Source organism: Dendrobates tinctorius, unplaced genomic scaffold, assembly GCF_039654945.1.
Source record: "Dendrobates tinctorius isolate UK_male_01 unplaced genomic scaffold, ASM3965494v1 ptg000376l, whole genome shotgun sequence".
NCBI lineage: Eukaryota > Metazoa > Chordata > Amphibia > Anura > Dendrobatidae > Dendrobates > Dendrobates tinctorius.
This window is the reverse complement of record NW_027362042.1, coordinates 538997-554333: the sequence shown is the minus strand read 5'-3', so window position 1 is coordinate 554333 and position 15337 is coordinate 538997. Positions and strand designations below refer to the sequence as shown.

The following is a 15337-nucleotide window of genomic DNA, read 5'->3' as shown; positions in this document are numbered from 1 at the left end:
TCTCAACCTAAAAAGCTATCATCTATCCACTAGATGGATGACATTTTGATCAGTGGGGTTTCCAACCACCAGAACTATATCAGATCATGAAAATGGAGCTGTGAAATGCCAAGCCAGATTTAGGTGGTGGCCTCACTGCTCCATTCATTTTCTATAGGACTACTGGGAAACTGCAAGAGCTGTACTTGGCCATCTCCAGCAGTCCCGTAAAGAGAATGATTCTGTTAAGACACTTCAGTGCCCCATTATTTGGATTGATGGGGGTACGAGCGCAAAACCCCCAATGATCAGAAAGTTTTGACCTATCCTGTGTATAGGTGATAAAGGATCATTCCCCAATGAATATTAAGTCTCCTCAGTGACATACATTTACAAGGTGTCCATGAATAACAGAAGTGGGGGGGGACAAGAAGTTATGGAGTCATCACTTACAGGCTTACCTGTACTTCCTCAAACACAGAGGCTTGCTCATCATTGTTTAATGTGGTGATGTGTTTTTGTAATTCAAGCTTGGTTTTGGATGGGGGGAGGCCTGCAGAGGGGGGGAAAAAAAAAAAAAAAAAAGTCAAACTGTATACCCCTGTAGTCCAACATAATCATGATTTATCCTCCAGATATGCATGATACGATCAGCCTTCAGTTATTTTTCACAGTACTGATTTAGGACAACTACATTCCAGAAATATTGCAACCGACAATTCAGTAGGAGCAGTTTTTTTTTTTTTTTCATATAATTCAAGTATTAACATGTGGGAAATTACAAAACAAACCTTGTCTGAACAGATCAAGAACAGAAGGAATATGTGCGTGGAAGCAAAAAAAAAAAAAAAAAAAGTAGTCACGATACACATGACTTCACATGACTTCATGAAACCATACTTTTTAGAACATGGACAGAAGTGATGTTTGAAGACCCATCACAAGAGGGCAAGTTGAAACAAAGAAGTAGGAGGGCACCACTAAAACATATAACGGTGTTCGACTGTTTGCATACCAGTGAATAAAGGCTTTAAGAAGAAAAGAATGCAAATTCAGAGATACACCAAGCATTATAAGATCTTACATATTTATTGGAATTCGAACAAAAGTGAAGGGTAGGTAGACAATATAAAAAAACATCTAAAGAGCACAACTGGTATCGCCACTAAAACTGTGGCTTCATCAGGCGTAAGGCTGGTTTCACATTTGCGTATGGAGGAGCTGCCGAGGGATGCGGACATCCTCCATGAAGCTCCGCCCATGGCCGCACCTCCTCTGGTCAGCTCCGCCTCCGTCGCCATGCGGCCTGCGTACCCCATCTTTAGCATTGGGTACGCAGGCCGTGCGGACGCCTCTGCATGTGTCGTTTTGACAGTGCGGCAACCGCACCAAAATGCAACATGTTGCGTTCGGCGCAGGTCGCTGCACTGTCAAAACGACACATGCGGAGGCATCCGCATACATCCGCGCGGCCTGCGTACCCAATGCTAAAGATAGGGTACGCAGGCTGCATGCCGACGGAGGTGGAGCTTCACGGAGGAAGTTGGCATCCCTCCGCAGCTCCTCCATATGCAAATGTGAAGCCAACCCAAGAGGGGCAAGTTGACCATGTGGGTTTTTTACCCCTCTACTACCATCCCTTTCCTAACACATCAAGTTTATCTGACGAGTTTGTTTTCTTAGTCTAAAAATATGCCCAAAAGTAATAACTAAATTGGTGAAGGTATTTGATGAGTCGTTGGAGAGGGGACAGCTGCCTACTTCTATGAGAGAGGCCATTGTTGTGGTCATTCCTAAAGCCGATAGAGACCCTTTGGATCCGGAGTCCTACAGACCGATTTCACTTCTTACGACAGATATTAAGATATTGGCAAAGGCCTTGGCCAACAGGTTGACCCGTGTGGTGGCTAAAATAATTCACCCAGATCAATCGGGTTTTATGCCCAATAAATCTACAGCAATCAATCTAAGAAGATTATATTTAAATATGCAAATTCCGGCCGATAATGCTGGAAAAAGAGTGGTAGTGTCTTTGGATGCCCATAAGGCTTTTGACTGTGTAGAATGGAAGTACTTGTGGTCGGTCCTGTTGGGCTTTGGGTTTGGGCCTAGGTTTAAGTCTTGGGTGGGGTTGCTGTATTCCTCTCCGACGGCAAAAATCAGAGTAAACAATAAATTATCTGATAGTTTTTCACTACATAGGGGTACGAGACAGGGATGCCCATTATCTCCGTTGCTGTTTGCCCTCGCCGTGGAACCCCTAGCTATTAAAATAAGGGATACACAGGAGATAAAGGGATTTGTTTATGGAAGGAAGGAGGAGAAGGTGTCTCTGTACGCTGATGATATTCTGCTATACCTGGGGGACTTGGGGGAGAACTTGGATAATGCGATGGCATTAATTGAGGAATTCGGAGAATTTTCTGGACTCAAAATTAACTGGGATAAATCGTGCATCATGCCCATTGATACAGTAGATGGAGATATTGGGGAGGTTGGAATATCACCGAAATTGAGAGTAGTTTCGAGATTTAAATATCTGGGGATACAGATCGCCCTCCCTTTGAGTAGTTTTGAAGAACTTAATTTAAGCCCTCTGCTACAAAAAGTTCGTTCCAAGATTTCGGCGTGGAATAAATTACATCTTTCGGTGATTGGAAGGGTAAATCTTTTAAAAATTATTGTGATGCCGCAGCTGCTGTATGTACTGCATAATTCTCCAATTTGGATCCCACAGAGTAGGTTCTGTAAAATTAAATCGCTGTTCGGCGACCTAATATGGGGGGGGGGGGGGGGAAGCCCACGGTTTAAACAAGAAATGTTGCAGAGGCCGAAAGAGGACGGGGGGGTGGCGCTTCCTAATCCCTGGGTATATTTTTTAGCAGCACGATGTCAACATATGGGAGGATGGGGGGAGGAGACGGGACAGGAACAATCGCCCAGTAGTTTGAGAAAGCTGTTTGGGAAATGGCTTTTGGGAGAGAGCTTGGAAGGGGGGCAGTTTTTAAAATTTACTAAATACTCTCCAGTGTGGGATAACATAAATTTACAAGAATTCCAGCAAATGGAGGGATTTGGGCTTTGGAGAGAGGCAGGAATCAGACGGATGGGTCAGCTTGTGGGTCAGGGGAGACTTAAATCATTCAGGGAGCTACAATCAGAGTTCCAGCTTCCACACTCAAATATGTATCATTATAAAAGAATTCAGCATGCGTATCGGTCGCAATGTCGGAGGAGGCCTGTTGAGGTCCAGATTGATGTCACGCTGGCCTCTATTTTGGGGAACAGCGAGACGAAGGGGGCAATCTCAGAAGTGTATAGAGATTTATTATTTACATTTCTAGTCAGTCATCTCATCAAGGCTAGAGTGAAATGGGAGGCTGAATTGGGAGAAATAAGTGATGATAGATGGGAATCTATTTTAGAATATGTGCCTAAGATTTCTATGAGCGAACCTGGGAGGATGTCTCAGCTGTACGTAATTCATAGAGCTTACAGAACTCCTGATAGATTGTTCAAGATTGGTTTGAGGTCTGATTCCGATTGTCCACGGTGTTCGCAGGAACGGGCAGATATGATGCACATGTTGTGGTGTTGCCCTAGATTGTCTACATACTGGACAGTTGTACTGAATCGGATCGAATGGATATATAAATGTGTAATCCCCAGAGACCCTTTGATCTGTATTTTAGGCTTTGTGGAAGAATTGGCAGCGGCGGCTATGGTCAAACTGGCGATTGCTAGACTGTTGTTCATAGCAAGGAAATTGATTGCCCGGTTTTGGATCAGAGAGGAGCCTCCGACTAGACGGGACTTTCTTGCGCAGGCGGAGCATATAATTTCATTGGAAAAAAGTATTTACACTAAGAGAAATAAACTTGAGGTGTTTCACAAGATATGGCAGCCATGGGTAGAATGGAGTTAGAGGGGTGGGAGGGACGTATTGGGATATGGAAGATATTCACATTACATAACTATATATGGATGTTGGAAAGAGTACTGGACGAGGAACGGGGAAGGCACTGAAGGGATCTCGGAGGGGGATAGGGGGGGGGAAAAGGGAGGGAGGAGTTTTGTTTTTGTTTTTTGTTTATAAAAACATATTTATATGTGAACAATTGCTTGATGTCATGTATATGATGTAATTGTTATCATAAATAAAAATGTATCTGATTTAAAAAAAAAAAAAAGAAAAACATGCCCAAGATTTTTGGCACATTAATTTGCTGATACCGAACTCCAAAGCCCCGGCACACACTTATGACATACTGCCTTCAGCCACCACTAATAAGAACTTAGGTGCTCTTCGTGTGTGTAATATATAACCAGTGTGCAGTAAGCTCTGATGTTCCGTCTACAGTCAAAAACCAAACCACTGACTTTTAAGAGGGTTATCCAGTGAATAAAAAAGGTTTTTAAAGACATCTTAGAGGCTTGAGAAATAAAAGTCAAATCATAGTCACGTCTCCTTATGGTGTCTGTGCTGCGTGATCCAGCAACGAGGTTCTGACAAAGATAAGTGACCGCAACCGCAAATCTTAGGCTGCAGAGGTGATCATTTACAGACAAATTGTCAGTGTCAGGATGACTAAGCGAGATGGGAAAAGTCTGTGCACACAAGAACGGTTTCAAAAGTTATAGGATTGACCGAGTCAGAGAAAATTGTAGCCAAACATTGCCCACCACAATAAAAATGCAACTCTGTTTTTCACTAATCCCATCCTATTACCTACCTTCTATTTTCTCGCACAGTTGGTGCATGCATTGCATTGGACACCCATCACACAGAAGCACGTGAGGCTTTGTATTTTGCTGCACAGCAGCTACACTAAAAGCCTGCTTTAAGGTCAGCATGATCTCATCCACCTGCAACAACAGGATGCAAAGGAACAATGGAATAAAAAGTTACCTAGAAAATCCAAATCTTGTTGGTGGAAATCTGTTCATAGCCCAACTATTACAAAGATAGTCCTTATTATAACACTTTCCAATTAGCAGTGTGTTCTAATACACATGTACCCTTCTCAAAGGCCCACATGGAACACGAGGAAAGAATCACACCATGCAACTTGTTTCTCCATACAGGAGAAGTAATGAAGTTTCATCATTGACAAAGGCTTTTGTACAAAAGGATTAACTAAATTTCAGTAAGCATGTTAAATACTTTTTCCTATGTCATTTCTCATTATTAAATATGTGACGACACAGCACTTATTCTTAATTAGGCCAGACATTTTTCAGTAGGTCAAGAGACTTAGGCTATTGTTCATACGTGTCTAAACATTGACTCTTGAATTATTGTGTTGTATTGTGTTGCCATCCTTTGAGGACAGGGACACAGAGTCATTAAACAATTGATGTTTGCTAATATGTTGATTACCCATTGTACAAGTCCATCTCTTCCCTTACATCTTTCAGGGATGAGTTGGGAGGCTCCTATACATGATAAACAATATTGGCACATTAGACTGATTTTAGTCTAAATTTGTATGGGATCATTAAAAGGGGTTGTCCAGGTTTGGCACCAATGTCTGCAGCCTCTCTATGTGATTGCATACCTGTGAATCCTTACATTTCACACACTGCTCACCATCAGGATTCTCTGGTGCTGGGCGGTCATGTGACCACAAATATGAGCTATACATTCTCCCGGCCACAGTCCGACTAGATGTGCGCAACCTTGTTCTCTTCAATGAATTGAGAGTGTCTGTGCAATCTAGGCAGTATGTGGCCCCAAGTATACGCATCTCCACTGTGCACAACGTGAGGATTCACAAGTCTGCGGTCTGAGTGACCACAGACTTTCATGGACAACTCCTTTAAGGACCATGTGATTAGTTGATGTATGTTTACGAGCTAATACATAAGAAGGAATGACTATCATAATATAATGATGTATGGACTTACCAGTGCTTCATTAGTACACTGGAAAACATAGCAGACAAAGTGACAGCCCCCAGTGAGTAAGAGCTCCCTGCAGATGAAACCAAAGTGATCGACGTGCTGGATGCCCTAAAAACAAAATTACACAATAACCATCTGCGGAGCTTGTAAAAGAGCAAGCAATAAATAAGATTATTTTTTTCCTTAGAAAAAGACAAACTAACCTAAGTTTCTGAGCCGAGGACCCTGTCCGGAGCCATTGAAAGCTTATTGGGCGAGACTAATTTTTTATGAGCACTGGCACTTCAAGCACTAAAAGAGTATTGTACTGTGTGTTTAAGTGTATGAGCTATTTTTAAGCGTATCAAAAGTTAGGTTTTGCACCCTTTGCTGTATACTGTACAGACCAAAAGTTTGGACACACCTTCTCATTCCAAGAGTTTTCTTTATTTTCATGACTATGAAAATTGTAGATTCACTCTGAAGGCATCAAAACTATGTGGAATTATATAATTAACAAAAAAGTGTGAAACAACTGAAAATATGCCTTATATTCTAGGTTCTTCAAAGTAGCCACCTTTTGCTTTGATTATTGCTTTGCACACTCTTGGCATTCTCTTGAGGAGCTTCAAGAGGTAGTCACCGGAAATGGTCTTCCAACAGTCTTGAAGGAGTTCCCAGAGATGCTTAGCACTTGTTGGCCCTTTTGCCTTCACTCTGCGGTCCAGCTCACCCCAAACCATCCCTGCCCTGCCCTAGGCTTTATTTGATTACGCACCTGTATCTGGGCCTGGATCGTCCTTTATCTGTGGTGCTGGTCAGGCAGTGTGGAGGTTGGACCTGAAATGTCTGCATGGACCTGGCTAACCTTTATCTGCGCTTGTCCTCTGGTGCCATAGGAACGATTTTGAAATGCTTGAGGTACAGTGTGCATGTAATGAGGTCTTGCTTTTATACATTTAGGAGGCCGCAATGGCACAGCGAACATAAAAAACGTAGAGTAGGACTCCCCATACGAGACTGCCTTGACGTGGCGGGGTAGCTCAAACAATTGATCAATTTTTTGCTAAATGTCTCATTTTTGAATACAGATAGAAACCAATGTGTGTTTTCACACTTTATGTATTACGTTCTGACCACAAGCAGCGCTGGCTTCTCCCCCTCTTTTTTCTTGATATTGGTTTTGTGGCTGACCACCACTGTAGCCGTGCGCGCTGGGTCATGTACGCTATTCTTTCTGTTTTCTTAGTGATTGATCTAGGCTGCTGTTCACATTAACAGCGGCCCTGCCCTGCCCTAGGCTTTATTTGATTACGCACCTGTATCTGGGCCTGGATCGTCCTTTATCTGTGGTGCTGGTCAGGCAGTGTGGAGGTTGGACCTGAAATGTCTGCATGGACCTGGCTAACCTTTATCTGCGCTTGTCCTCTGGTGCCATAGGAACGATTTTGAAATGCTTGAGGTACAGTGTGCATGTAATGAGGTCTTGCTTTTATACATTTAGGAGGCCGCAATGGCACAGCGAACATAAAAAACGTAGAGTAGGACTCCCCATACGAGACTGCCTTGACGTGGCGGGGTAGCTCAAACAATTGATCAATTTTTTGCTAAATGTCTCATTTTTGAATACAGATAGAAACCAATGTGTGTTTTCACACTTTATGTATTACGTTCTGACCACAAGCAGCGCTGGCTTCTCCCCCTCTTTTTTCTTGATATTGGTTTTGTGGCTGACCACCACTGTAGCCGTGCGCGCTGGGTCATGTACGCTATTCTTTCTGTTTTCTTAGTGATTGATCTAGGCTGCTGTTCACATTAACAGCGGCCCTGCCCTGCCCTAGGCTTTATTTGATTACGCACCTGTATCTGGGCCTGGATCGTCCTTTATCTGTGGTGCTGGTCAGGCAGTGTGGAGGTTGGACCTGAAATGTCTGCATGGACCTGGCTAACCTTTATCTGCGCTTGTCCTCTGGTGCCATAGGAACGATTTTGAAATGCTTGAGGTACAGTGTGCATGTAATGAGGTCTTGCTTTTATACATTTAGGAGGCCGCAATGGCACAGCGAACATAAAAAACGTAGAGTAGGACTCCCCATACGAGACTGCCTTGACGTGGCGGGGTAGCTCAAACAATTGATCAATTTTTTGCTAAATGTCTCATTTTTGAATACAGATAGAAACCAATGTGTGTTTTCACACTTTATGTATTACGTTCTGACCACAAGCAGCGCTGGCTTCTCCCCCTCTTTTTTCTTGATATTGGTTTTGTGGCTGACCACCACTGTAGCCGTGCGCGCTGGGTCATGTACGCTATTCTTTCTGTTTTCTTAGTGATTGATCTAGGCTGCTGTTCACATTAACAGCGGCCCTGCCCTGCCCTAGGCTTTATTTGATTACGCACCTGTATCTGGGCCTGGATCGTCCTTTATCTGTGGTGCTGGTCAGGCAGTGTGGAGGTTGGACCTGAAATGTCTGCATGGACCTGGCTAACCTTTATCTGCGCTTGTCCTCTGGTGCCATAGGAACGATTTTGAAATGCTTGAGGTACAGTGTGCATGTAATGAGGTCTTGCTTTTATACATTTAGGAGGCCGCAATGGCACAGCGAACATAAAAAACGTAGAGTAGGACTCCCCATACGAGACTGCCTTGACGTGGCGGGGTAGCTCAAACAATTGATCAATTTTTTGCTAAATGTCTCATTTTTGAATACAGATAGAAACCAATGTGTGTTTTCACACTTTATGTATTACGTTCTGACCACAAGCAGCGCTGGCTTCTCCCCCTCTTTTTACTGTGTGTTTAAGTGTATGAGCTATTTTTAAGCGTATCAAAAGTTAGGTTTTGCACCCTTTGCTGTATACTGTACAGACCAAAAGTTTGGACACACCTTCTCATTCCAAGAGTTTTCTTTATTTTCATGACTATGAAAATTGTAGATTCACTCTGAAGGCATCAAAACTATGTGGAATTATATAATTAACAAAAAAGTGTGAAACAACTGAAAATATGCCTTATATTCTAGGTTCTTCAAAGTAGCCACCTTTTGCTTTGATTATTGCTTTGCACACTCTTGGCATTCTCTTGAGGAGCTTCAAGAGGTAGTCACCGGAAATGGTCTTCCAACAGTCTTGAAGGAGTTCCCAGAGATGCTTAGCACTTGTTGGCCCTTTTGCCTTCACTCTGCGGTCCAGCTCACCCCAAACCATCTCGATTGGGTTCAGGTCTGGTGACTCTGGAGGCCAGGTCACCTGGCGTAGTACCCCATCACTCTACTTCTTGGTCAAATAGCCCTTACACAGCCTGGAGGTGTGTTTGGGGTCATTGTCCGGTTGAAAAATAAATGATGGTCCAACTAAACGCAAACCGGATGGAATAGCATGCCGCTGCAAGATGCTGTGGTAGCCATGCTGGTTCAGTATACCTTCAATTTTGAATAAATCCCCAACAATGTCACCAGCAAAGCACCCCCACACCATCACACCTCCTCCTCCCATGCTTCATGGTGGGAACCAGGCATGCAGAGTCCATCCGTTCACCTTTTCTGCATCGCACAAAGACACGGTGGTTGGAACCAAAGATCTCAAATTTGGACGCATCAGACCAAAGCACAGATTTCCACTGGTCTAATGTCCATTCCTTGTGTTCTTTAGCCCAAACAAGTCTCTTCTGCTGCCTGTCCTTAGCAATGGTTTCCTAGCAGCTGTTTTACCATGAAGGCCTTGATGGTTTTTGCCACTGCACTTGGGGACACTTTCAAAGTTTCCCAATTTTTCGGACTGACTTTCATTTCCTAAAGTAATGATGGCCACTCGTTTTTCTTTACTTAGAATTTGTATTATGGCAAGAAAAAAAGCAGCTAACAGTCTATTCAGTAGGACTATCAGCTGTGTATCCACCAGACTTCTGCACAACACAACTGATGGTCCCAACCCCATTTATAAGGCAAGAAATCCCACTTATTAAACCTGACAGGGCACACCTGTGAAGCAGGGCTGTGGAGTCGGAGTTAGTTTTGGTTGGAGTCGGTAGAAATGTACAGACTCCAGCGTTAAAAAAAAATGTATTAATATTTCATAATTGAACTTTCATATGAATTTTATAAATGTTACTCAAATATATATGTTCTATCAAACTATGAACAACAGTGATAAGCAGTTCTGCTGGAGATAGAGACATTTCTTACTTCTTGTGTGTCACTGTTCTCCACTGCCCTTATCTAATCTTATACTTGGTTAACCTCATGCTGCCCCAACCCCCCTACTTACAATGTATGAAACTGAAAGTGAAAATGTGTTGCAAATTCTTAGTAGTAAAGCTCCTCCTCTAGACTAGATCATACTAGGTGTGCGTCTTCCAAGCATCTCACAGCTGCCTGCTACTCAGAAGAGGAAGACTGTAAGAAGTATTATCCTTTCAACAAACTTTGCATCAGTTAACTGTGAGTACATGAGGAATAACAGTATTACTGACCACTATATCAGTTGTACGACCTGGCAATAATTTTGTACAATTGTTTTTAGGAAAAACAATTGTCATTTGGATTGTGAATGCAGAATTAAAAACCTGAGAATGTCAAAGAAGCATCACATTAAATCAGCTGTATTTGAACATTTCACCATCACTCAAGATAGAAAACATTATGTCTGTCAGTGTATGACAAATGATCCAGACGAAAACAAATGCTGTGAAGCCAAGATGAGTGCATATTCAGGCAAAGATAAAAATGCTCCTACCAGAGCTTCTAATCTAAAGAGACATTTACAGCGCTTTCATCCAGAAGTACTGAAAGCAGTGGATGAGAAAGACTGCATCCAAACCAATGAACCAGTGCCCAGCTCTTCCAGCCAAACAAAGGAACAGAGAACTTTGCAGCCATCAGTTGCAAGATATTTTGTCAGTGACAAAATTACTGTGACAATGACAGTAGATACATTTAAAAAACAGATCATAGAGCTTGTTGTAAAGGATAGTGTGCCTATTTCATTATTTTCACGACCAGCTTTTATGTGTCTGAATGGGGAAATGGCCCGCAAGCTTGGTGTTTCTCTGGAGAGAGAGAGTATTAGAAAATTAGTAATCGAAGAGGCTTTTAAACAAAAGGAAGAACTTAAAAAAAACTCTCAAGGGACTCTTTCTGTTTCTTAAAATGGATGCCTGCACACGTCACAGAGAACTATTTTGCCATCAATGTCCGATTTGTTTGTGACAAAAATGAAATAGTTACCAAGACATTGGCAGTAAAAGACACCAAAGCTCATCACACCAGTGAGTTTCTCCAGGTCTTGGTGGAAAAGGTTCTGCAAGACTGTGAACTTAAAAAAGAGCAAGTTCTTTCTGTCGTAACTGACAATGCTTCAAATATGATAAGTACTATTAAGCTAATGAATGAGAGTAATGATGGTGACCAGCAGCTAGAAGAACATTCTGGGTCCACAGACACAGAAATGTTTGAAATAGAGGAACACAGTATTGTAACTGAGGAGCAAACTGAAGTTGCTTCAGATGAACAGCAACATGATAGTTTAGATGATCTTGTTGAAACTATGTCAATATGTTCTTTCATTCATCACATGCGCTGTGTTGTGCATACGCTACAGCTGGCTATAAGAGACAGTCTGCAAGAAGGACATGCTGCTGCACTGATTGGCAAGGTGAGAAAATTGGCTACTGTTGCCAGAACCCCTAAAGTTGACTCAATTTTGAAGAGACGTGCTGGAAAAGGGGCAATTATTGATCAAGCCACACGATGGGGCAGTACTTACTTAATGATTCAGCGCTTGGTTGAACTGAAAACCTTTCTTGTAGACATGGCTAACCCTCAACTGATGCTAAATGAAAGTCAGTGGAATCAGGTGACTGAGCTGGAAAAATTGCTAGAGCACCCATTTACAGTGACTAAAAAATTACAAGCAGAGGACTTAACTCCAGGTAGTTTCTTAAAGGAGTGGAAGAACCTGATGTTTCGCCTGTCCCAAAGAGGAGGGTTAATTGCAAGTGGCATTGCTACATCAATGAAACGGAGAGAGGAGCTACTATTACAAAATAACATTCTTTTGGCAGCTGTTTATGTAGACCCAATGCATCGGATTCTTCTAGATGATCAACAGCTAAGTAAAGGAAAAGAAGCTCTGTTTGAAATAGCAGTAAGGATGAAAGGGTTGCAGAACAGTCAGGAGGAACAAGAAGAATTTGGTCGTCCTGCCTGCCACATCTTCACCCTCATCATCAACTGATGAAGAATTTAATTTCGAAAAATATTTGGATCACAAGGACCGTGCAAAGCGTTCCCGCATAGAAGAGTCATCCCCATCAAGGAACACAGCCAGTACATTTCAGCAGAATTTTTCATGTGCACTAAAAGAAATTGAGAAATTTGACCGTTCATCAAAAATAACAGTGCAACAAGCGATTCCTCTGTATCCTGACATTGTCAGAGATGTTGCCCGAGTGGTTACTGCTTTGCCACCAACACAAGTTAGTGTAGAGAGGTTGTTCTCTGCTCTCAAAATAATTAGATCAGATTTGAGGGCATCCATGAAGGAGGATCTGACAGAGGCAATACTTTTTCTGACGACAAATTTATAGATTTCTTCTTATTAACTGCATAAAAGTGTTTATTGCATATTTACTTACAGTTTAGAAAAGTTTATAAAAGTTATTTGCTATATTCTAATTGTATTCTAATAAATGTAGTTTTTGCTCTAAGTGGTCTGATTACTTATATGATGGTGAGAAACTGAATAAGCACGATGTTTAATATTTTACAACAGTAAATTTGTTGTTATGAATTGGCCATTTATGAAGGAGTCGGAGTCGGAGCCGGAGTCGCAACTGTGGCTTACCGACTCCACAGCCCTGCTGTGAAGTGAAAACCATTTCCTGTGACTACCTCTTGAAGCTCATCAAGAGAATGCCGAGAGTGTGCAAAGCAGTAATATTTATTTTTATACAGCGCTAACATATTCCGCAGCGCTTTACAGTTTGCACACATTATCATCACTGTCCCACAATCTAAATTCCCTATCAGTACGTCTTTGGAATGTGGGAGGAAACCGGAGTACCCGGAGGAAACCCACGCAAACTCCTTGCAGATGTTGTCCTTGGTGGGATTCGAACCCAGGACTCCAGCACTGCAAGGCTGCAGTGCTATCCACTGCCCAGTAATCAAATAAAAAGGTGGCTACTTTCAAGAACCTTGAATATAAGACATATTTTCAGTTGTTTCAGACTTTTTTGTTAATTATATAATTCCACATGTGTTAATTCATAGTTTTGATGCCTTCAGAATGAATCTACAATTTTCATAGTCATGAAAATAAAGAAAACTCTTTGAATGAGAAGGTGTGTCCAAACTTGTCTGTACTGTATATACATTGGCTGATTATTAGGAACAGCATCCTTAGGCGGTGTCCGCATGCTGCGGTCATTCTGCATTTTTTTTGCCTGCAGTCACTCAGAAAACTGAAAAAAAATGCAGTGGTACAGGTCAGATATGGCTTTAAACACAAAAAAAAAAAAAAAAAAAAAAAATCCTCATTCAAATACTTAATTTTTTACCTATTTTAATATTGGGGTATGTTTAAAGAAACATAGAAGATACAGCCCCCAAATCATCAAGACTGGAGATGAAATGTTGGCGTAACATGCTCCCGACTCAACAGGTGCAGGTTTCTTAATGAATAACAAGGGTCTGAGAGTTGGCGTGCCCTTTACCACACGTCCTACTCCAGCCGGCTTGGCACAGATGAGCTGCGTAGTGAGCCGTCAAAGTGCCAGGGTGTGCTAACAGCATCAGGGAGATCACTCCACTATATAAAAGAACTGGCATCCCATCACCAATCCAATAGTGACGGGAAATAAAAGTAGGATTTTCAGGATTTTTGAGAATTTCTCTACCATCCACAGTCCTTTGTAACATACTATCAGGACTGAAGGACTCACCTGAGAACAAAAGGAGATTTCTTTAAAGCCCTTTTCTATAACAATTTTCTTTGTGTCAGGGCTGATGAGGTAAATCTCCGACTGACCAATCTGGAAACAAAAAATAGAAAATTAAAAACTTAAACCAACATAATAGAATGGAAGAGTCCATAAAATGGATAACGAACCATCGCCAACAACATAGGTTTCAGTTTCCTTTACTGATCGATCATGTCCAGTCCCCAAGGGGGGACTTTTAGATAAAATAACCCTGCCATCAATATCTACGGCATGCCACCCCTCTGGCCAGTACCTGCTACATGGCCAAGTGTGTTTGTAGGTCACGTCTTTTAGCATCAAAAGTATGGTACTGGAATGGTGCAGAATTTAGGTGGTAACTAGATAATTTTTGAAGTTCTAGGCCCTGGGGGCATACACGCTACAGGCAAGAACATGATACTGCTTTTTTTTTTTTTTTTTTCCTGTAGAGCTCTATCAAAAACTTCTGTTTATTGACTTTCTGGTGAATTCTAACCACCTAACCAGTGCAATTATTTTGGAGCAATTTATTCATACCGTGAACAGCATAGTCTGATTTTCCGCCATGTCGGTTGGCTGCACAAAGTTCCGAACTTCACCAGAGCTTTGGAAGTCCACAGAATGGTCACATTCCTCAAAAGATCCTGGAAGGCTGTGCCGACCATCTTCCCATTCTCTTATAAAAGAGTTAGTCCTTAATCCAGGCTGAGAGTAAGATTTACGTATAGGTTTATTTTTATCATCCTCAGTAAAGGTCGACTGGAAAACAGAACGTAATTTGTCTCCAAAACTGATTCCGGTACTGGCGTTGGCGTCTGACTGTTGAGGATGAGAAGGAGGAGGAGGATGATCGTCGAGTTTCTGTTTGCTACAGCTGACATGGTTGAACTTGTCAATACATTCATCAATCAGGGCGGGCGGTGCCTTCTTGTGAGCCACAATAACTCGGCCACAGAACAAGACCTCAAACTTTTTCGAGAAGGAGTCGTCCCCATCACATAAATGAGAATGGATTTCTTCTTGCCGTGCTAGTTTTCCAGCTTGTCTGATAGAGCCAATTATCTCAGGCACCTAAAATACAAGATGTGGGCTCTATGAATTACATAAAGATAAATGTACACATTTTTTCACAAAAACAACAAGGGCAAAATCCACCTAACCAAATCCTAACCACGGTACAACAAAAACTTAAAAACGGGTCGATGCAAATGTTTGGGCACCCTTGAAGATGAGTGTGCGCAGATATCTTGGACCAAGGTTTCAGACCTTAGCCTGTTAGGGTTATAGCTTGTTTACCATCATCATTAAGAAAGGCCAAGTGATGCAAATTCCCCAGCTTTATAAAAACCCAGCCCCCCCCCTAACCTTGTGCCAAAAAACAGCATCTATGGCTTCCTCTAAGCAGCTGCCCAGCACTGAAAATAGTGGAGGCTCCCCACTAAGCAGGAGAAGGTTACAAAAAGAGATAGCCAAGAGTTTTTAAGTAGCCCTTTCCTCACTTCGAAATGTAATTA

At 42.1% G+C, this 15337-nt stretch overlaps 1 protein-coding gene across 2 annotated transcripts in view; it reads right to left on the bottom strand.

The window, feature by feature from the left end:
• TBC1D1 (TBC1 domain family member 1) overlaps positions 1 to 15337 on the bottom strand; it is a 181380-nt gene that overhangs the window by 106587 nt on the left and 59456 nt on the right. For both annotated transcript variants that reach the window (XM_073563010.1, XM_073563011.1), the window contains exons 2-6: positions 14361 to 14894; positions 13806 to 13895; positions 5887 to 5991; positions 4713 to 4845; positions 441 to 532 (exon numbers count right to left, since the gene is read on the bottom strand). In XM_073563010.1, the coding sequence (XP_073419111.1) occupies positions 441 to 532; positions 4713 to 4845; positions 5887 to 5991; positions 13806 to 13895; positions 14361 to 14894 (954 nt within the window). The remainder of the gene's footprint in view (positions 1 to 440; positions 533 to 4712; positions 4846 to 5886; positions 5992 to 13805; positions 13896 to 14360; positions 14895 to 15337) is intronic.